Here is a 24,748-nt window from a genome sequence, read left to right as displayed (position 1 = left end):
TAACAGTCCGAAGAAACCTCTCTAACATCACCAATTATTTTCACTGCCTAAGCCAATGGTCAAGCCTAGATCTATTGGCTGCCTTTGACATTGTTATAGGGCATACACATGGTTCAATTTTGTCTAATGGAAACCGAATGCATTTGATTCGACCCCTATGCTCGCCCCCGTGGCATCGAAATAGAAAAATAGGCTGTGCAGACAAGACTATATTGTACAGATCTGTACTATATAGTCTAAACTGAATGAGTACACAGCACATGCGAGCAGGATTGAATAGAAAGTACATTGCACCGTGTGTACACCCCTTAAGTCACATTTCTTCAAACTCTTCAGTCCAATGATTTTCATGACTTCAGCCTTTTATGGTTTTACCTAGTACCTCTCAATTCCTTTTAGGACTTTGAACTTATCTCTTTTTCTACCTGCAGACATGCCACTAGGACCTGTCCGTCGACCCCCCCTCATCGATCTCCAGCACAACCGGTATGCTGATGGCACCACATTTACCTATCAGTCCCTGAACTGACTCCCTCAGTCCTTGCTTAGGTCTCAGATGTGCCACTGCCTGCTTATGAAAACGAAGTATTCCCAGAACAAAACAAAACACATTTTTGTCACCCCATCTCTCAATAAAGTGGAAAGAGACAAACCAGGCAAGCAGCCACTAACTGTCATTTTTTGAACTCTGTCTGTAACATGACCGTAAGGATCCAGTTGGCTAGTTGTTTATCAGTCTCTACTCTATCAATTTTTAAAGCTTGGTGCATCTGGCCCTGTGTGCGACTCTTGACAGCTTGAAATATTTTCTCAAAATTCCCTACAGCCAAACATTCTTCGCAGATCTCTACTCTTTTGTACACCTATCCTTTACTTCCCCCCCAGAGCACGGAACGCCACCTCTTAGTATAAGTTCTCATAGGCAGGACCAGGACTCTCCTTGCTCATGTTCATCCCTAACACAATTCGCCAATAAACGGTGCCTTTCCCAACCCCCCAGCTCTAGACCACATCCTATTAACTTGCAGATTTATTGCTCTGTGTCTTTCTTTCAAATAAATTATAATAAAAATAGTATTAATACAAATAATAACACAACACTGTTTCTACCACTATTCATCCTATCCTGCAATATTTATATCATTACACACCGGAACATAGAATTGTTATTGCAAGTTGTCCAACTGCACACCAACACTGACCACACCATATCAGAGCCCGGCAAATACACTTACTTGTACAGTACACAGAGATGAAAACAAATTTCACACAAGAGCGATTTACATTGATTCCCTATATCCTCAAAGCTGCTGTCTTCTCTTAGCACATCAAAGCTTCTCTGCGCTTTGTAATAAGACATAAAGATGATAGATGGCTATACGGTTGAAGTTAGGCTAAGTTTTGATGTTAAACTACAGCATTCACAACCATTAAGCTTATGAAGCTCTATCAGGGAATAAATTCCCTTTGCTGGCAGGATTGAGAGGCTACAGGTGCTGGGCGAAGTGACACATTTTATACTGAACTGTACAGTATAATTACTAAAAACTGCACATAAGTGACAAGTACATTAAAAAAGTGATTATTTATCTGTCAAAACATGGCATAATGGAAACCATCTGGATCCCCAATGGATCAGCTGTGCCAGGAATATAAAGTCTAGTGGTATACTGTAATTACTTAGTATGCACAATACATGAATGACCGCTTATATCAGCTTTTAAATAATTTCTAAAACGGTGCATACAGTATATATATATGACATATATATGTGGGCTGTCCTTGCCTCCTCCTCTAGGGATCAATTTCCAGACAAGTATCATATGGTGCTTTACACTGCACAGTAATCTGGTGTATTGTTGTTCTCAATCTGGTGCATTATCATACAGTATATACACTAGCAGTATTTACTATATACACACAGTAGTGTTCATTCTAGCACCCAATATCTTTGAAAACCCATGCAGTTCCTCTTCCCTTCCTGAGGTGTCAAGGTCTGCTGTGGTGCTTCTAGCACCGTTCTGGAATGCATATCAGTGCTGATATACAGACCACACTGTGCTAGAAGCACTGCAGCAGACAGCGACACCCCAGGCAGGGAAGAGGAACTGCATGGGTTTTCAAAGATAGTGGGTGCTAGAATGAACACTAAACAGTACAGATACCAGCCAGTCAAAATGATGGAGGAACAACCACCCAACAGTAATGTCAGCGCTGGTGGCTCCATCGTGCTCCATCTAGTGCCCACCAGTGTTCAGAACTTTTTCATTCTCCACACAGAGGTGATAAGCAGCATTATCCTGTTCAGACAGGACTAGCTGAGGTACCTGGTATTGCTCGGGTTTGGTTGTGCAGTTAGAAATACTTTATCTTTCTTTTGTTTTAAGCTTAACCGCCATGCCCATGATGTGACCGGCATACACCTATATGTGGTGGGCTCCCGGATTGGACCACAGTTTTTTTTCCCTTACACCCCATGTCCTCTACCCCCTTTATGTTATGCAACTCTGCCATATCCTGCATCCCTGACCCACTCTGTGTAGTGGCCGGACCACTTCTTGGTCCCATCGGTCCCCCACTGGTGCTCCAGGCATTCAAGAGTTATGCTGGAACATACTGTACACACATATATACATTTTTATATAATAATATATCTTTCTCTCTTTGTCCAGATAGGAGTCTGGACAAAGAATGTGCAGCATTTTTTGTAAAACTTTTGTAGTTTCCAACAGCATTGAAGGCAGTCAGATTTGAAATTTCTTAAAGTCGGATCTGTTTTGTTGGAAACGGCCGCAGATTGTCGAATTCACGGCCGTTGTTCAACCGTTTCCAACAATCCACGGAGAGTCCGAACATTGAATTCCGACTGTCGAGTTACTGTTGGATCGGACGGAAACATCCCAGGATTCCAAATGTCAGGACATTTCGACAGTCGAAAACCCAGATTAAATATCCCCTCAGTGTCTAATTAAAAAAAAACTGCTTGTGACATCATAGTTTAACTCATCGCACATTGACACTGAACGATCACAGACACAGAGCTCATCCCAACACATTAATAACAGTATGTGTGTTAATATGTAAATAACTGTACATTGGAATTCATTTTGTTATTCACACTGTATGATTGATGTAAGATTTATCGAGACTGAAGGTCCATACACACTGGGCGAGCGTGTATGGACAGCGGGGGAAAGCTGCTCAGTGCATAATACCAGCAGATGAGCGGCTTTCCGGTCGATGATGCGGGAGCGCGCATCAGCGCTTGCCACTCATCGCCGGGCCATAAACACTTTCAGCTAAAAGTCGCCCAGTGTGTATGGGTCTTTATAGACAGATACACTTGACTGTTCAGAAACCAAGCTTTATGACATGAGATAGTTTGCCAGCTTTCAGATACAAAAATTAAAAAAGTTTTATCTACTGTATGCCATTTATACAACAGCTCTGCCACATAACTACTTGTATTAATGTGTTTTCTCACAGGTTTCACCATCTTTCTATCCTTGGATGACATTTGCTGTGACAGTGGAAAATCATTTACTAATTTCAGTCCCTAAACTTTTTCAACTTTTGAAATGCACTTTTCCACCATCTCAACAATTAAGATATAATGACCTCGCAATTACTGGGGGGCCTCATTTAGTTAAGTTTTAAGCAAATTTACAACCTTAGCATATTTCTAAATCCGTGTTTGATTTTGCTCAGTCAAGGAAAATTAGAGCCTGGTGATGGAGCAGAGTGAACTGCCTTTTTATCATTTAATAACAGGCCTTGTTTAATAGGTAAAACCAGAAATAATTAAATAGCATCAGCATGTCTTCAGGACCAAAGGATGATATGAGACGGATGCTCATTAGTGAGAATCCATCACTAAAGTTACAGCAGAGGCCCAAAATCACATTTTTCAGAGATCCTTTTATCTTTAAATATCCCTATATGTGTGAGATGGGAAAAGGATAGTTTACAGCAATCTAAAGTAATTGATTGCATGCTCTACAATATTCTATGTGGCAAGGTGGGGCTATTAAATAACGAGATTGTACTTGTAAAAAATAAAAAACATACTGGGGTAGATGTATTAAGCCTTAAAAATAGATAAATGCAAAAGTGATAAAGAGTGATAAATGTCCAGCCAATCAGCTCCTAACTGACATTTTCAAGCCCAGTCTATATCATAATAGTTAGAGGCCGACTGGTTGCACGTTTAGCACTCTTTATCACCCTCGCGTTTATCTCATTTTAAGACTTAATACTGTACATCTGCCCCACTGTGTGAGGTAAAAGGGAGGACTCATTAAGCTTAGCCCATCCCAAAACAAGCTTGCAAGTTTCATTCCCACTCTCACTGTGCCCTAACTACCATGCATTTCCACGGTGGGTGCGCCAGATGGCAGCACTCCCGTCATACAACGTGTGTATATATATATATAATCTACATACATACATACATACATACATACATACAAACATACAGTAGGCTGAGGTTCCCAGCGCTTTTCGGTTTTGGTTGTGCAATTACCATTACTTGAATTGTATTCTTCTCTTTTTTAAGCTTGACAGCTCTCCTAAAAGACCCAGGAGGTGGCTGCCTAAAAGTTATATGTAATCTGAATTTCTCATCCACATCAGTCCAGCGGAAGGCCCTCAACATGCTCCCACATGCCCATGGTGTGCACGGCATACACCACTCAGTCTGGTCCTGGATTTCACCACACTTATTTTCTTAAACCCCATGTCCTCTAAGTTCTATATGTTATTCAACTTTGCCATATCTCGCTTCCCTGACCTTTGTGTTGTGGCCGAAAACCTTTTTTAGGCCAGCGGGACCCCCACAGGGTCGGGCTTGGGGATTTTAGTGGCTGTGTACCTATTCTGGACCCAAACAAACCACCTTGCATTGGTTTCATCCAAATCGGTCCAACAGTGTCCGAATACATACTGGACAAACAGACAAATAATAGATGACAAATATGTAAGTGGTGTCTGAGTGCACTTTGTATTTGATCTATTATTAGTTTTCATCATTCGGGCACCACAAAACCTATTGCTGCACATCTAGTAATCCTCCCTGTTAGTGGAGGAGAAAGATAGAAGAAATATTTTAGTAAAATTTCAATAGTATAAAATATACTAAATTTAATTCACTGAATTGTTATAGCTTTAAAACTGTAGTAGTTGATTCAAAGACATTTTGACAATCATAGATGTAAGGGGATCAGTATGAAATCCCGGCGGTCATAATCCCGATGGTCGAAATACCGACGCCTGAATCCCGTCGGCCGCAATGCCGACAAGGGGGGGCTGTGTCGTGGACACCCATAGAGGGACAAAGTGCCAGCATTGCGGCGGTCAAGATTCCGGGGTCGGTAATTCGACCATCGGGATTCTGACCGCATCCCGATGTAAGTTTCCAATGTATTTTAATCCAATAGAGATCCCAATCCCAATGCGTTTCGTCGCTATGACATTGTCAGGGGTATAATCATTAGGAAGTTCCTTCACATGGAAAGGATCCACAAGGAATCATACGTTGATAAAATAAATTGTGCCAATCTGTCAGATATACGTGGGTACACACCAGAGCTGAAATATCCACTATGTGTCTACTGCCAAATGTGAAGTGCTAAACTTTAAGGGCCAGATGTATCAAGCTTCAAAAAGTGATAAAATGGAGAGTTATAAGCAGCCAGCCAATCAGCTCCTAACTGCAATGTTACAGGCTTGGTTTGAAAAATGACAGGCAGCAGCTGATTGATTGGTTGTTTGTTTGTGTATCACTCTCTATTATATAACTATTTGAAACTTGATACATCTGGCCCTGAAAGAGAAACTGGAAGTTTTGCCTCACGATCTTACCATGACAAAAGTTTATTCTAAGATGATTCCAAGTCTTCTCATTGCCAAGCCTAAAGAAAATTGAAAGCAAATTTGTACAAGCATTTTGGAAAAAAATCAAGTGGATTCAATTTTTTTAGATAAAGTTATTACCGGTAATGAAACAGTACAATCCTGAGTCACAACACCAGTCCATGCACTGAAAAACACCAACACCAAGCATGCAAAACCAAATCCAAATCAAAGCAATGCCAATTCACAAGGAAAAGGCCAGAGTTGTGGATAAATTATTTTATCCTCCATCAGGACAATGCAACAGGCCCCAAAACTCTCTCTGGGAAACAATTTTTGGTCAAGAAATAAAACTGCAGTGCTATAACCCTGCATACTCGCCAGATCTAACACCGTGTAACTTTTCCCTTTTTCCTAAAGTCAAATTTGTACTCAAGGGAACCCGTTTTGCATCAGTTACAGAGGTAAAGAAGAAGGCAACAGAGCTGCTGAGATGACACTGACAGATAATGAGCTATAGCACTGCTCTGAACAATGGAGAATAAGAATAGAATGGTGTGTGTACAGAAAAGTACAATATATAAGTGGAGAAAAATGTTCTTAGTTTGGAACTGTACCGAAATATTTCATAATGTGTTTAGTACTCTCCATAATTACTATAATATAAGTACTAATATGTTTCATAAAGGTATGTTTAGCATCCTTATCCCAAATACTTACCTTCTGCCCCATGTTATCATTTTCCTTCTAACCTTATCATCTGTTACAGCGGTACTTGTTTCCTAGAAGGGCGCCCACGATTTTGATCTTAGGCATCGCAAGGGAAAAAATCACGTCAGTCGCATCGCATGCGGCCAAAAAATCGCATGCGATGCGACCGACGCGATTACCGCGATCTTACATAGGGAACAATGTTAAATGGCCCAATTGCCCCGATTTCACATAGGGAACAATGTTAAATGGCCCACAGACCCCAAATACCCACCCTAAAGTGTGAAATGGCCCCCCAATTGTTAACGCCACCCCACGATCAACGTCAACCCGAAGCGTGGCGAGCACAGCGAGCCCGCGAGGGGCGGCGGTACGCGTCCTCCGACCTTTTCATACACCCACTATCCACGTCGGCGTAGAGTTGAGAATAGAAAGTGTGGCGAGCGCATCAAGCCACCGAGCCCGAAGCGTGGTGAGCGTAGCGCGCCCCGCGAAGGGACGCGGAACACGCTCCCGAAGCGTGGCAAGCCCCGCGAGGGGACACGGATTACTTATCATGTATTCCGCGTCCGCTCGCCACGCTTCGGGCTTGTATTCCGCGTCCGCTCGCCACGCTCCGGGCTCGGTGGCTCGCTGCGCTCGCCACAGTTTCTATTCTCAACTCCACGCTGACGTGGATAGTGGGGGTATGAAAAGGTCGGAGGACGCGTACCGCCGACCCTCGCGGGCTCGCCGCGCTTCGGGTTGACGTTGATCGTGGGGTGGCGTTAACAATTGGGGGGCCATTTCACACTTCAGGGTGGCTATTTGGGGTCTGTTGGCCATTTAACATTGTTCCCTATGTAAAATCGGGTCAATTGGACCATTTAACATTGTTCCCTATGTAAAATCGGTAATCGCGTCGGTGGCACTGCATGCGATTTTTTAGCCGCATGCGATGCGACCGACGCGATTTACATTTTACCATGCATTTCTATGTAAAATCGCGGCCATCGCATGCGATGTACATGCGATGGGCGCCCTTCTAGGAAACAACTACCGTTACAGCTTTAGAATTTGTATTCAAGTATGTGTAAAGGAGTGTACACACTATACGGTATCATTAACAAACAATTTTGTTAATGATTTTGCCTTTGCACTGCCTATGCTCCTGGACAAACAATATGGTGCATACATACTGAACGTTCAGTGGCCACATCCAGGAGTATGCTGTCCCTGATGAGATGGTCAAAAATTTACTCTGTAAGGATATAGGACTTTATTCTGGTCCACACGTAACACTGCGAATTTTGAAGCATTGCCTGAGGACTAAACACTGCCCGCCGGGATGGCCGCCCCCACCTTGGCAACCATCAAATGATTTCTCCAGTGCTCGCAGACCTAAGACACCTCTATGGTTTCTCTGATCTGTGAGTGCCCTGTGCAGAAAGCGGGAGGGCAGCTGACATGCCCTCCGCACCCACATCACTGGGTGATTTGCATGGGAACAGCCCTGAAACGCTGGGCGTTCCCATGGGCTGTGCCCTCCGCCGCCACACCACGTCTGCACTGCTAGGTGTGAGCAAGACGGCGAACATGTAGTTCACCGTGCCCGCTAACACCCTGTGTTTGCACATACACAGAAATGCGACTGTGCAGGTGGAAAAAACGGTTCCCTGTGCAAATGCGCTGGGAAATGTTTACATTTGAATAACCCCCAGATTGCATACACACAACAATGATTTTTGTAACAGCTGATACTATAACCGAAACAATGGTTGATTGCGCTGATCTAGATTCCTATGCACAATTTCTAGATGATAGTTCTTTGACTGGTCGAAAGACATACTTAGTAAGGACGTGTTCTAGCTTTAATGGTTATGAAGTAAGGACGTGTTCTAGTTGGAATGGTTATGAAGTATGGATGTGTTCTATTTGGAATGGTTATTAAGTAAGGACGTGTTCTAGCTTTAATGGTTATTAAGTAAGGACGTGTTCTAGTTGGAATGGTTATGAAGTAAGGATGTGTTCTATTTGGGATGGTTATGAAGTAAGGTTGTGTTCTAGCTGGAATGGTTATGAAATAAGAACGTGTTCTAGTTGGAATGGTTATGAAATAAGGACGTGTCTTAGTTGGAATGGTTATGAAGTAGTAACATGTTGTAGTTGGAATGGTTATAAAGTAAGGACGTGTTCTAGTTGGAAAGCATATTGAATTTGCATATTGCATTTTGTTTGTTTTTGAAATGATGGGCTATTTAGGAGTTTAATATCTAAAGTTGTAAAAACCTAAACTTATTCCAGCTTGTGTTATAGTAGCTTAATGTATAAATACATTTTGTAATATAGATTTTTACAACTATGGTGCTTATATAATAGCTTCTGCATTTAAGGTGTAGATGTGTTTTCTTCAAATTTGTGTATACATTTAGGACTACACTTGGTTATAAGGATGATTTTGGCCTAAAATTAATTGTTGATTTAACCTGCCAAAAACACTCTGGATCCTTAAACGGAAACTGTTATGCTGTTATACAGTATACTCTAGACTGCAAAAGTCTGGTAGAGTGGGTGAGTATCATCTAGGTTACAGGTTAGTTTGGCAGAATGGAAGAAATCTTGGATGTGGCAGTGAGAGGAGATGAGGCAGCAGATAGTGATGGAGTGAGGAAGAGTGTAGTCAAAATGAGGTTAGAGAAGCAAGGAAGAGTAGAGAGACTGAAAACACTATGGCCAGTATTCAATAGCCTGGGGTGGCGGGCGGCAGCGAATCCTGTGTAGGATTCGCTGCACTTTCGCCGTGATTTTCCCTGCTGGGAGATTCGCCGGCAGCCACCCATCCGCAGTATTCAATGCGTCAGGGGCTCTCAGCCCCTGACGGCGAAAATTACCCCCTATGTCGAATTGTGCTCCTGGCTCTCTCCCCTGCTCCTTCCACTAAAAACCCCATGGAAAACCACTGGGGAATCCCTGAGAATCACAAACAGATTATCGCCAGACATTCGCTTTTCATTTGCAGAGAATTGTGTCCATTGAATAGGGTGAATTGTTTTTTCTGTGAGAAAATTCCCTGTAAACCCGGCGAATTGACTGATTCCCCAGAAAATATGGCGAATCAGAGGCATTGAATACTGGCCTATATGTGCAGTGTAGGGGGAGGAGTCACTCTAAACAGTATTATGTGGTGGATGGGGAGCCAGTGATCCAGAGAAGGGCCGCATATGAAAAGCAGCAAAAGAGGAAAACAAGACAGCCATTTGTATTAATGACAAATTGAGGGGGAAAGGGGGAAGGTGCAAAAAAGGATGGAGAAAAATGATAATTTCTGGTGAATAGAGGGAGCGTTAATTAAATTGAATTGGGTTGAGGAGATGAAAGGTGTAAGCATATAAGCTGCAATGGGCCAGGCACCAATATGAATGACTTCATATTACCTTTATAGTACTTTGTACTATTATTGATTATATAAGTCAACAATACTAATACTATTATATAAAGATATAAAATTTAAGTCAAGACATGAAAGTATATTTTCTTCAACACGTGGTTTAACATTGTAATGGCATAGTATTTAAGATCTGAGTTTATTAAAGGGTTGCTAAGCTGATGATTCCAGTGTAGAGAATGCAACATAATATAATGTTTTTACGGGAATCAATAAGTCAGGTAAATTAATGAAGTGATCTAGTACCGAAGTTTGGTGCCGGTCAAAGGAAAAATACTACTTAAGAGATTATGATCTAAGATGTTGCATTTGAAAGAAAGAATATGAACCCACATTATGGGATACATGGGCAATGGATTTTGAATACGGACATGCTAGCGAACTAAATAAAAGTATCTGATCGTATGAACCTACAGTATATGCTAATGCAAAATTATTTCCTTACAATACTGTGTCTGTCTATAGAGAGAATATATAACAAGCTGCTGGTGAGCCAGGTGAAGAACAATTAATATTTATAATGTTCTTGCAAGGCTTTATAGAATATGGATAGAATAAGGAAATACTAATATGATATAAGAGTCTTGTGGGAGTAGGTGGGTCTACAGATATAGAAGGACTATTGCACAATGTATAATGTTCTTAAGTCAGAGTCTATAGAGTGAATAAAGGGATATTAATGTAAGATAAAGTAAAATGTTCATGTGAGAGTGGGCGGATCTATAGGTCTGGCATAGAGATATTAATGTGAGGAGGCTCTTGAGGGAGAGGGTGGTTCTACAGATGTACAAAAGAGATATTACTATAACAAAGTTTTAGCAGATGTGGCTAATGGGGCAGGTCTAACTAACCAATACACATAGTAATGTGAAAATATGCTGGCCTTGATCCCACAGGCACCATAGACATGATTACTATGGGAAGGTTTATAATGGAGTGGTCCATATACAGAAACGGTACTGTATATTTCCTGTTTTGAAGCCATTCTAATAAACTCAAACAAGAGAATCTCCTTGATTTAAGTTCCTTGAAAGAGTGGGTATGTCAATGACAATAATGGGTAAACATCAGCTATTAGTGTGAAGACGGACAGATTCAGGAAATAAATGTCAGCCATTAAGGGAGGATTTATTCATAGAGCTCCAAGTGAATCTTTCATATTAATTATCTAAACATTTTGAAGTATATATAAAATCTCACAGAAACGGATGTCTGAAATATGGTTAAAGTATACATTTTTTTGTCAATTTGTGAACAAATTGTGAAATAAAATTGAATACAACTATATTTGTTTTTTTGGACATCCAATAAACGTATTAAAGAATTATATTGAAGCATAGAAGTACATTTAAAACCCTCCATTTTTGAGAACAAACTTTGCAGACCAACTATTAAATAAAGAAGCCTTAATGGAAACTGCCATTATAAGCAATCCAGATAGTTCCAAACATCGCCAAGTGAAACAAATTTACCACAGGCCTTCAGTGTGAATCTCGTAATTAGCCTAACACATAAGGTAGGGGGGACGACAATATATTGAAGGTTTTAAAACGGCAAAGGTTATTGTCCTAGCTGACAGCTCTAGTTACTGCTGCACATCCAAAGCATCAAATCAGACCACAGCTGGGGGTTATTCTGCAATATGGCTTCCAACAGGGAGCGCGCAGATCGATATTGTTAGGGAAGCGGGTGTAAGTGATACCATGCATCTACTATTAGTATCATACAAGACAGCTTGTCAGCTAGGAATAAAAAGATCCACACATGAGATGGACAAACATAATAACAGACAGAGCTGTCTTTGTGCATGTTTCGGTTACCTGCCAAGTGATAAGAGGTGTATGGAAAATAATGTTCTATTCCACACTCATTCCAGGGCTGAGATGCTGAGGCAGATGGTTTATTAGGGAAAGCAGGCACTGTAGTACACCCTCAAACACTAAGCCAATCCATTATAAAAGAAAATGAGGCTGAGTATCAAGGCACCACGGGACTCTTAATCTGGCTACCTGTGGTTTCACACACAGTATGGGAGCGAGAAGATAAAACTGCCTCCACCTAAAAGCGGATGAGGCAGATAGGAAATCTTAAATGCCAGACATGCAGGCGGATGCATATGGATGACATTACCAATTAAAAATAAAATAAAAAAAAGGGATGTATTTATTAACCTGCATCCTGTTGGGGGAACCCAGCAAGGCGCAGCAATCATTTCTGACAAAGTAGCAGATGTAGAGGCAAACCAGCGCCATGCCATGCAGTGCAGATGTGGTTACCTGTGCGTTTCGCTCTCTCCACGCCTGTGCATTTTTCTCGTGCTCTAACATGCTATTCTTGAACTGTTTCTCCAACCGACTGATTTCCTGATCATGGTCCTGGATGATGTTGTCTTTCTCGGTGCTATGCTGCTGGATAAGGTATGTTTTCTTCTGTTCTTGCTCCAGCTTCAACTCCACAATCTGATTGGACAATAGAGAGTACAGTTCATCACTGGAACATCCTTGTCACCATGACAACTCATGCAGTGCCTCTTCTCTGCCCCCCCCCCCACTGCTACCCTCCAACCACCACCTCATTCTGCCTATCCCATAAAAATAATTCCAAAACATCCCCTTATGAATGAGTCATCAAACTTACCATATGCCCTTCCCCGTTTGACAGTCCTATACCCGCAAAATATTCACACAAATATACAATATAAATAAATAAAACTAGTAAAAATCAAAGGCAGAAAAAGGAACAGTGGTGAAATAATGCAAGTTGACACAGAGTGGAATTTAAAGATTTGCGTGCTTCTGCTTAACCCATAAAGTCCTGTGAATTATAAACAACTTCAATGTGGAATCAGCTCTTTGGAAAAAGAAATGGGTGGAAAAAAATTAATCGCATGGTTTTATAATTACATTTTTGCAGGTTTTTTTTAGGTAAAGAAGACCTTCAGATCAGTGCGCTTCTTTTGGAAGAAGTACAGTTGTCATTTTTTTCAGCAAAGATAATTAACAAAACAAAGCCCTATTATCTTGTTGTCAACTACTGTATAGTGACATAAAGAGATGAATGTGTTTGCAGGGGACACCTGCTGTTTTCATGGATGCGCCATGGTTTCTCGTAAAGCCTCCTATTCTCAGGATATTTTCCCAGTCCTCCTTACCATGGATACTGTGACCCCAGCCAGTCGCTGCCTCTCACAGCCGGGTGTGAATGGCAAGACGAGACGGTGGCCCAGGCTGCTCCTGCTTTGATACTAATCCTCACAGACTGGGTATAAAGACACCCTACCTGGCCTGCAGTCTACAAGCATCCAGGCTGTCTTTGAAGCAGAGACGGCAGGAAGCCAGCCTCCCCAGCAATTTCTAGGCCACACAGCTGCTTGCAGCAGTCACTTAGACTTCTCTTCAGTTTTGGTGGATTTTGGGAAGAGAGGAAGAAAAAAAAGAGAGAGAACAGGGGAGGCCAATTATCAACACCATATCTTTTCTCAATCTTAAGCGTGAGAATCCAGGGACAGAAAAAGCCTTGCAACATAAGCCTGTTCATAACTTGATCCTGTTTAAGAGACGGAAAAGCCTGGACCGTATGCCACAGCTGTGCTGCCGCTTCCTAGAGGCATATTCCGAGGAGCATCTCATGGAGCCAGGGGACGTCTTCATTTGAGCAAAGAGACGGGAACCAAGAGTGCAATGCTTGCATTGGGATACGTTTATCAGCAGCTCTGGATATTAAAGCGCTTAAAGGGAGGGGGTTAAAGAGGCGTTTTCACCGGGAAAGGATATGGAAATGATACCGGGCGCTCGGTCTTACTATTCTCGCATTTAATGTTATGTTGATATGGGGGAGATAAAACAAGACGGATGTCTAAGTATCAGTGTGGGCCTCCGACATCAACATGCTATGATGCTCCAGCTAAGATTTACATGAATCGCATTCTCAATCATGTCTCCTGTTACTGCAATGCTTGCTCTCAATTAGTATAATCTCTGGAACAATAAAATGACAAAAAAATCAATTAACTGGGACAGTAGACTGTCTATGGTGGATGCTGCTGTTTAGTAGTTGATCAGCACCCTTTTGCATGGTTTAGGGTAGAGATATGTAAAATGATGTCTGGTGAAGGGCCCATGTCTGTGAATCAATTTGGCCATGATGAGGAATTGGCTTATTTGTCTTATTGAAATGTCATGTTTGCTTTAAATTTAAGGAAATTAAATATTATTTGTGTGTCCTATCACGGAGAAGATGTTTACATATTAATGATTTAGTAATACGCATTAAACTTCTAAGAGAAATTAATACTTTGTCATTATATATATATATATATATATATATATATTAATGATTTGAAAAGTGAGAGTCCATTCTGGCTTTAATGGTGTGGTCAAGAATAAAACAGATAGACCAGTGATGGAGAACCATGGCACTTCAGCTGTTGTTGAACTACACATCGCAGCATGCCCAGCAACAATTTCTCTATTTGGCCATGCTAAAATGGCTGCAGGGCATGGTGGGATGTATAGTTCAACAACAGCTGGAGTGCCAAGGTTCTGTAGATAGATAGACTGAGATGTATAAAACTAAGGGGTCTATGTACAAAGCCTTGGAGAGAGATAAAGTGGACAGAGATAACGTACCAAGCAATCAGCTCCTACCTGTTTTATTTTAAATACAGCATGTAACGTGATAGTTAGGAGCTAATTAGCTGGTATCTCTCTACAGGACTTAGGGCCTGATTCAGGATCACTCAATAAGCAGCATTCTTTCACTGCTTAGTGAGCGGCTAAACGCATGCCCCCCGCCAGCGCTACCCGCATCCCCACATGTCCAAAATCATGCGGCCAAAGGTTGCAGACCATCAAATGATTTCTTATCCCATCGGAAATAAAAGTAATTCTAAACTCACTTTTTTTCCCCGCTACTACCCGTCAAAGATGGCGCGGGCACTGACGTCATGTGATGTCACCTGCCCACCCAGAGCAGGGAACATCACGCTTGCATCCCCCAGGGGAATGTCCAGCATTTTCATAGGGACACCCATAAAACGCTGGGAGTGTCCCTCCAGCTGCCCGCCACCCTCCCCCCACCCCTACTCATGGCAAATGCCTCAGAGAGTGTGATACTTGCCAAAGGCATTCGCACAAGGCAAACGCAGACCCCCTCAGTACATAGAACCTTGTGACACTAAACTCTAACCCATTGTTTTGAATCATTAATTTCTAATATGGAGCAGGTTTTTTTGGAATGTTCCAGAGTTCAATCTATTCAGTGATATACAATGATGATTTCATCAGTGATAAATCATTCTGAGGGCTGTGCCTATAATTATGAGAATGTGGCCTTATCAACTCAGGAGAAAATCACTGATGGAAGAGGTACAAAAATTCTAATATTTTTGTTTTAAAAGTCACATTAACAAATGGGCATTGCCAAAAAAAAGAGTTTTGTCTCTTTTAAGATTATAGTTAAAAAATATTCTACCATTGAAAATTAGGGCTCTGGTTACCATGGATATTTTCCCATAAACATTCACAAATTAAAAAAAAATATTTGTTTTAACTCGTTAATCTGATGAACAGTGGTATTGTTTTTATTTTTAAGGGCAATTTCTATATTCACGCACTATATTAAAACATTATAAAATTATTTGAGATATTTTCAACCTAAATCAATTAAAAAGTATATGGGGTTACAACTTTTTATGAATAAATGATGTTTATACATTTTTGGCCATTTGTCTCCAAGTTGCAGGACAAACTTATGAATGGGCAGGATTCAGTATGAGGTAGGCAGAATGGCAGATGTTTGGAACAATACAGTAGATCACAGGTTCTCAAACTTGGTCCTCAGGAGCCCATACAGTGCACGTTTTCCAGCTCTCCTCACAGATTCACATTAAATAATTAGCTCCACCTGTGTATCTTTGAAAATGTGTCAATGAGTAATGAGTGCATCTATGCACCTGCCGGGTGACCTGGAAAACGTGAACTGTGAGGGGCCCTGAGGATTGAGTTGGAGAACCCCTGCAGTAGAGCAATGTTTGACATGAATATAATCCGTAGGTCAGAAAATGGCAAAATTGTAGAAAATATCAATAGTTATCAGTTATAGGTGTTTACTTACTAAGACAGGAGTTCTATTTCAGCTGGGATGTTGCTATGGGCAACCAATCACATTCGATTATATTCTAGAAGGTGCTAAATAAACAGACTATGATAGGCTGCCATGGGCAACATCCCATTTTAAAAAGAATTCCCATTTTAGTAAATCAACCCCAAAGATCAGATTAGATCTCTCTTGTAAACATCAGTAATCAAATGTTCACACATATATGTATATAGAGAAGAAAAAGACGTATGGCGCCACTTGTGTCCCAGACGGTTTAGTATTCTGGTGAGAAAAATGTATATACCGGTAACCCTTTTAAGAAAAAGGGGTGTCAGCTAGCCTCTAAAGACGGACACCTTGGTGAGGGGTGTCACAAAAACAAATGAGCTCCCTCACCCCTTGAAGAAGTCTCCTAGACGAAACGCGTTGGGTACTGCCTGCTGACTCCTCCACCTAGCTAAGTCTTTCACTTTTATACTACCTTTTAATCCCCTCCCCATTTTTAGCGATACCACCTGTACGCATTTTTTAGAAAAATCTCGCATTTTTTATTATTATGTTTTTTCTGTATAAATTAACTGTTTGTTCTACTAAATAGTGCTATTGTGCATTTTTTATATATATAAAATAAACTCTTTTTTTGCTATAAAGAGTACTTCTTTTAGTATATAGGTATCTGCTGTCGCTTACACCTCTATCCAACCAATTACATATATGTATATGTCAGCGTGTTCTGCAGATCTCTAAAGGCCCATACACACCAGGCGACTTTGAGCTGAAAGTCGCTCAAAACAGCAGGTTTGAGCAGCTTTCAGCTCAAACCCGCCCAGTGTGTATGGCCCAGCGATGAGCGGTGAGCACTGCTGCACACTCCCGCAACATCGCCGGGAAAGCCGCTCATCTGCTGGTTATACCAGCAGATGAGGGGCTTTCAGGATGTTTTTTCATAGCGCTCCGCTATGCAACGCCCCCCCCCCCCCCCCCTCCATCGGAGCCGGGCAGGGGGAAAGTGTGTATGCACTGAGCGGCTTTCCCCGCGGCGATGACAGTGATCATCGCTGTCCATACACACTGGGCATAGTTGCCCAGTGTGTATGGACCTTAAGACACCAGTAAAGTAACAGTTAATAGGTCATTAAAGTTTATAATAGTTCTTATAATAAAATGGACTATTGTTTTTAGAAGATAAAAAGTTTATATCCTTTATATATTGCGAGCAACTCTCCTGCTGCTAAGTAGGGTATGAGCAGGGTTATGTATGTAACATATCCTCAGCAGACTTCTGAAAGACACACACATGTGTTAAAAGGTGGTGTGTGGTCTGCTGGCAGCATGCTGAGTGACAGACAAGTTTATATAAGCACTCATGTGAAAAGAGAAAATAATAAGTGACATCAGCTCTGAGACTGTTCTAAGATAAGAAGATGAGTTTCTGGCTGATGGGACATATGCATTGGAGTGACCATCACATGCTCCATAATGGGGAATGGAGTCAAAGTAGCCCTCATTTCCAAATGCAAAAAATACATACAGTAGGCTCAGTTAAAATATATTTTTACATTTGCCTGTGCGTGCAAATGCACATAGGTTTACAAGGCAATGGGCCTGATTCAGACCTGGTAGCAAGGCTGCAATTTTTGCAGATGCACAAAACCGTGCTGCACTGCAGAGAGATCAATTTGGGGGAGTTATTTTGTTTCAGTGCAGGGTAAATTCGGGCTACTTTATTCTTACACTGCAATTCAGATTTCAACACACCTCACCCAAATCTAACTCTCTCTGCACATTACATCTGCCTCACCAACAGTGCAGCATGGTTTTGTCCATTAGCAAAAATTGTGGCTCTGCAAACAGGTCTAAATTAGGCCCAATGGACGATGTTACAGAGGAACACACTGTTGGTTGGGTGGAGTGAGGACGTTGTCTGCAAACTATGTGGAACACTTAACTTCAGCACAAAACAAAACATAATATTCAGAGGGATATTACTAAAATGAGATAAAGGATGGGAAGGGTACATTTTATGGGTGCTCCTTGCTTTGCAGAAAAGTGCACAGGCATATTCACTCATTGTTATCAGCAATTCACTGGCAGATATCAAGTCTTGTCCTACACCTACCTACTCCTAATTGTGTAGAAATACAATTCTAGGTGAAATTTCAACAACATAAAAAAAAAAGTTTAATAATAAAAAACAAACAAAGCACAATATGTAAAAAAAAAAAACAGATTTCACCGCATTAGAATTAATTTGAGTCTTAAATGTTCACACAATTTTGCAGTATTTTAAGAGAAACCTCATTTTATTGCACAGGGTGATTCTATAGTGTAAAGCTGGCCACACATTAGACAATATGTTGAACAATGTGGGCGATCCAGACAGATTGGAAATTTAAAATCGTTCATATCGTCCAGTGTGTACAGGGCCGGTGCTAGGGTGTTCTGCGCCACCCTACAAACTCTAAATTTATGCCCTCCCCCCATACATTATAAAAGAGCACATGCTAGAGGCAAACGCCACAAAAAAAGTTGTGTTCTCAAAAGGAATGTGTTATAAAATGACACCACACAGTAGCAGTACTCGCATGTATTGCATTTGCCACTGATTCACATTATACCACACATCAGTTTCCCTTATTACCGTTCCGAAAGTTATTTATGTTACTTCAGGCATTTGTACTCTTTACACGCATTATGCCACACAGTAGTGCCCTTATATAAAATTCTAATACTAGTAGTGCTTTTTACACATAATGCACAAAGTAATACATCTTACACATAATGCCCATAGTAATGCCACTTATACATAATTTTCAGAGTAATGCAGTGCTGCCTAAACCTAATGCCCACATTAGTGCCGCCTACATATAATGCCCAGAGTAATGCATGTTACATCTAATGCCCACAGTACAGTTGCTTACACATAATGAGTACACTAAAGGAATGCTGCTTACACATAATGCCCAGAGAAGTGCCCCATACACAAAAGGCACACAGTAAGCAACTTACACGTAATGCCCACAATAGTACCCTTTCACATAATGTCAAGAGTAGTGCTGCTTACACATAATGACAACATAATGCACACATCAACACCCCTTATGCATAGTGCACACAGCAGCGCCCCTTACGCATAATGCACACATCAACACCCCTTATGCATAGTGCAAACAGCAACGCCCCTTACGCATAATGCACGCAGCAGCGTCCCTTACGCATAATGCACACAGCAGCGCCCCTTACGTATAATGCACACAGCAGCACCCTTTACACATATTGCACACAGTAGCATTCCTTTTGCTTAATGATCAGACTAGCGACACTTACACAAAATACACATAGCAGTGTCATTTGCGCTTAATGCCCACAGTAAAGAGCTTTGCGTTGTGCAATAAACAACCTTTTACTGCGGTCTATGCAGTTTCAGGCCTTAGACTGGTCCTGAAGATGGGTAAAAGCCCGAAACTGGGTAGACCACAGTAATGGGTTGTTTTTTTGCACAAGTCAAGGAGTGACACCTCTTCCTCAACATACATATATATATATATATATATATATATATATATATATATAGATAGATAGATAGATGCAGAGGTTGGTCGTCACTCTGGTTGTCTGGCTGCGAGGGACCGTGTTGCCTTCCCAATGTGAGATCTATACAAGAGCATGTCTATGTGACACCTGCACTAAAGTTTGCTTTTTGGATTTAAACCCGTGAGTGCCGCCCGTCATTTCTTTGCTCTTGTGTATATATATATATATATATATATATATTGTATATAAACACACCATTACACATATGCAAAAAGCAAGTCCCTGGCAATTTCCTATATCAGTACAGTTTGTTGGGTGCCCTTCAAAGCTAATGTACTGCCTTAGAGGTGGCAGTGGCACGCACATAATTGAGCATATGAATAAACACTCAGAGACACTTCCCTATCTCAACTAATTCTAATTAATTCTGTGAATTCCACTGCCACCTCAGTGTTAGTACAGATGGTGGATCTCACATCATATAGGTGCCTGCCAGGGTGGCATCCTGCTGTGTCCTGGCTCCCACAGTTTGTCCCACCCAGTGAGTCAATTTGCTCCAGGCAAAATCTGACCGCCAGAGCGGCCAGACTGCTCGGCTTCCCCCCCCTACAAACATGTGGGCGCCGCCGCAGTGTAATGACGTCAGGCCAGCCAGCGGCTCTCAACAGTGGGCGGACAAGAGTGCTGGGACCAGGTCCAGTGCCCAGGAATACGCCAGGGAGGTGACTGGCGGGGAAGTAAGAAATGTGAGGGGGGGGGGTGTGTAAGTGGGCTTAGGGTGTGCCCTTAGAGGGGGTGCACCAGTGTTGCACAGCTGGAGACACCCCTGGCGCACACCTATTTATCGGTGGTATGCAGAAGATATGGTCAAACCTGAGATCAATATCCTGGGTCTGACTTAGGATAGCAATCTAAAAGCAGTAATAGAGGATTGAAGTTACTGACTGAGCAAGAGACTGGGATATTGCTTATAGAGAAGAAGAGGGTGAGGGCCCTACTCATGAGACCTTACAGATAAGGGAAACAGACTATTACAGCCTTTCCCACTGCCTCAATAACCCAAATTATCTGGGAATCCAGGAAGTAATTCACACCTGATCGCTGGGCTGCAACTTTTCAGATCCCAGTTAGCCGCCGCTCTGGCAGAATGAAGATCCACCCCTCTGCATGGCTGCGAATGGAATTGCAGCGTGCGAAACCTTGCAAATCCATTCTCGATCATCAAGCTCACCATCAAAGGCTGGCTTTCATTGCAGGATGGCCTTGAGCTACGATCATTGCATTTGCGCAGATATTCGATACTTGATTGGGCTGCGATTTCGCAGCCCAGCGTACAGGTCTGAATTAGGACCCCATTCCCTGCAGCAACCAGGGGCAGACTTGATAAGAACATTGGTAACAACGTAGTATAAACGGGTGGTCCGTTTAAAGCCTATTGTGAGCTGGCTCACTGGTATTTTGGGGTTTTGTCTGTATAAGAATGTACAGGAAAATAAGGTAAGTCTGTCTGTGTGAATACTGGAGAACACTCTACACACCTGAATTATCGAGTAGATGATGTGCTAGAAAAAAGAAACCATTCACTAACCTCCCAGCACTAATACCGCTATGACCAATTTCCCATCATTACTAATGTCATACTCCTTTGGTTCCCACCCACATTCATCTGTTACCTGTTGTTCATATCTCTGTTTTAATTCCTCTAGCTGTCGGCTGAACTCCATGCTTTGCTTTTCACGGAGAGCTTTGGATTGGCTCAGGTCAACCTCCACTTTCTCCATCTACAGAGAAACAAAGAAAAGAATGATTCAAGACACATTAGTGAAACGTTGGGGACTTAGAGACGATACAGCACAAAATTGTTTACCTATATGCAACTATTTTGTGGGTTGGACATATGAGAATACAGTCTACGATTTTAGTAGAAACCAATGAAATTATTGCTAAGACAAATGTTTTCATTCACTAAAGGCCCATAGACACTCTGCAACTTTCAGCTGAAAGCCACTCAGGTTAATCATTTCATTGGTTTTCAGCTTGAAAGCTGCCCGGTATGTACAGTGCAGCATTGGGCGGTGAGCACAGATTCGCGCTCCTGCATCATTGCTGGCCCTGCCGCTCATCTGCTGATATTACTAGAAGATGAGCGAGTGAGTGGACAGCTTTCTATAGCATTCCGCTATGGAAAGCCGTCCACCCCCCGGGAAAATCGCTAAGGAAATCGAAAAACGCTCAGTGTGTCTGCACTGCGCGTTTATTAGCCCAGCGATTTTCCCCATACTCGTTATCCATAAACGATAAAAACGACCAGTGTATATGGATCTAAAGAACTAGTGGTATAATTGTCAATACAACCTCTCCACTAGGACCCAATGGCATCACGCAAATCCAGCCTAATCATTAACCAAGAACAAGTGACACCACAGAGATACTTTCTGGGGGTGGTAGGTTGGTCGCACAAGAACACTTAAGTTATTTAATTTTTATATTCGTATGCTGGCCCACTCTTTGTTTATATTTTAAGTCTTTGTTTCTTATATTTAAAGATTATAGGGGTGTGCTACTACTGGACAAAATTAGAAGACACATATGAAGAAAAGAAAAGCTTGTCGCTTTGTAGTGCACCACAAAGAATTCTACCAATCCTAAAATATAACCTTTATTTGAGTTTAACTAAAATTGCGGAGTATAAGAACACACATACAAACATATAAGTGGAGACAAACACCAAAAATTTGTTAAAAAGCTGTGTGTGTGCGCTTCCTGCACTCAATCTGCCAATCTTAAATTCTGAGTGGCCAGCGTCTTTTATTGGTATCCAAAACTTTTTCTCATTTAATGCTTCTCAGCTATTATGTTGGATACACATGTAAGTTAATCTCTGCCCTTATATCTCTACTGATAGTTGCTCTAAACACAAACTGATACTTTGTTGTTGGATACTTTATGCAACATTCATACAATAAATTGGATACATTTTCTGTTTGTCATTTGACACACAAAAAAGCACAGTGCTGTTAATACCTTGCTGATATCGCCTTGTCACTTATCAAATAAATAGGAATGGCCAGGTCAGTGTGATTGGTGCATTCATATAATATTCCGGCAACCGTGTGCCTGGGGAGTGCTATTATATGCAGATCTGATTGGTAGTTAGTCAAGTTATTCATACAGTGTCAGAATCTTGTGGCAGATATTGAAACTCAACCAGTGTTAGTTACAATTAACTGCAAATTGGCACTCCTACACAGGTCTGCACTGTGCACTTATATCTTATAAGGAAGTGGCCATTATACACAATTTATCTGTTGAAACTTGCTCTATAAACGGCATTACCATCCTGCATTCATTCTCAATGGTTGCAGGCTATTGATTGGTGTCAATCTGCAGTACGCACTGCTCTTTTACCAATGACACAGCGTGGCACAGTCGTTATGAATAGTCAGACTATCAGCAGTATATACAATAAATATCACGTTAGGCTTTGAGATAAAGGCAAACTGCTCTTATAAGAGCATTTGTATTTAGACGCTGGAAATATTAGTGATCTCTGCCCTCACACGGAGGGAGTGCTGTGGAAGGCGCCGCACACGCAGACTGTGCGCCGACGTACGTTCCGCTATCGCTTCATCAGGGCAACCCGTCCGGACGTCCATGGACAGGATAAGTACTGGTTCATTAGCAATCTTCTCCAATGAGCTCTCGTTGTTACGTATTGCCACCTCCTTCTCTTCCTCTCCTCCAATGAGGAGAGGATGGGCATTATTCTTCCCTCCCCTCCTTCTTTTCAAATACGTACAGTGTAAATTTGACCCTATTGTATGTCACTTTGTTTTAATAGGTGCCCGTGCATTAAACTGTATAATTTACACACGCTATATATCTTCGCTATTATTCTGATAGATGCGCACGATTTCTGTGTCATGTGTCTCTAGGTGGCATTAGGGCATTTTAATACGTGTCACAATCGAGACATGATAATTCTCGGGCATTGTAATATATGTCGCGCCACGGTGGAGTTACAGTGCTAATTAGACCGTCCGGTTCATCGGTCCCATATACTTCTCGCCAAATCACTGAGAATATATCCTTTTACAGGGTGATAAAGATATATAGAGGTGGGTATTGTTCGTTGAGTGGGAACTGTTAGCAGGTCCACGATCTCATATATATACGCGCGAGCATGTGTATGTCAGTCACGTAGCTGTCACAACAGTACCCTCTCTTTTGTATTTCATGCTGGTGAGAGTTTATATGCATATACATGGTAGTCGGATCTTAAAATTGCAAATATTCTACATCAATCTCTAACTATCCTATTGAGACTTGTATATCATCAATTAGTGAAAAAAATAAGTAAATAAAAATTATACAATAAAATAAGAAAATAAAAGAATTAAATATGAATAAGAATAGGGGAGGTTTGTGATATTTATTTCTTGCGATGGTGTTGCAATTTGTCAGGAATATAGTTGTTGGTGTGTGACATTTGGTGTCTTGTGTTTGTTGTGACCTCATATGTATTTTTAATTTTTAATTTTTTAATTAAATGTGACAATGCGTGTCATATATGCATATGTACATACATCCATATATACGCATACATATGTATATATATATATAACTCTCCTTTATCCTTGTATATATCTTTTTGGGTATACAGTAGGGTTATTTTTGTCATATGTATGCATCTGTATAGAGACATTCTATATGGTTTTATGCTTTATATATTCAAATTGGTGTGTGTTTATAGAGACAGCTATATATACACACGACCTCATGATGTTGGTTTGGTCCGTGTATTCTAAAAGTGGTGGTATATTTGTTACACACTGTGGGGCAGATGTATTAAGCCTGGAGAAGAGATAAAGTGGAGATAAAGTGGAGATAACATGGAAGAGATAACGCACCAGCCAATCAGCTGTGTTTGAAATATGACAGTTGGGATCTGATTGGCTGGTGCGTTATCTCCTTCCACTTTATCTCTTCACCAGGCTTAATACATCTGCCCCAGTATCATTATTAGGCAGGAGGTATTTAACTGGAGTCTGATATTGTCATTTTCAGGGAGTTCAGAGGAAGGCTGCATAGCTATTCTCCTCATTCAGGCCTTTGGGGGCCATTGTGTCC

The 24,748-nt window shown here is 41.4% G+C and overlaps 1 protein-coding gene across 5 annotated transcripts in view; it reads right to left on the bottom strand.

The window, feature by feature from the left end:
* The window catches only part of CEP112 (centrosomal protein 112), a 404,486-nt gene that overhangs the window by 198,407 nt on the left and 181,331 nt on the right, over window positions 1-24,748 (bottom strand). For all 5 annotated transcript variants that reach the window (XR_014444546.1, XM_083148204.1, XM_083148203.1 and 2 more), the window contains exons 19-20: window positions 21,292-21,399; window positions 12,262-12,444 (exon numbers count right to left, since the gene is read on the bottom strand). Coding sequence is in view for 4 of the 5 variants with exons in the window: in XM_083148204.1 (XP_083004330.1) it covers window positions 12,262-12,444; window positions 21,292-21,399 (291 nt within the window). In the remaining variant the exon portion in view is untranslated. The remainder of the gene's footprint in view (window positions 1-12,261; window positions 12,445-21,291; window positions 21,400-24,748) is intronic.

The sequence above is a fragment of the Crinia signifera genome, chromosome 6, assembly GCF_055691185.1.
Source record: "Crinia signifera chromosome 6, ASM5569118v1, whole genome shotgun sequence".
NCBI classification, from domain to species: domain Eukaryota; kingdom Metazoa; phylum Chordata; class Amphibia; order Anura; family Myobatrachidae; genus Crinia; species Crinia signifera.
The sequence above is the reverse complement of the archived record's forward strand: the minus strand, read 5'-3'. Positions and strand labels throughout refer to the sequence as shown.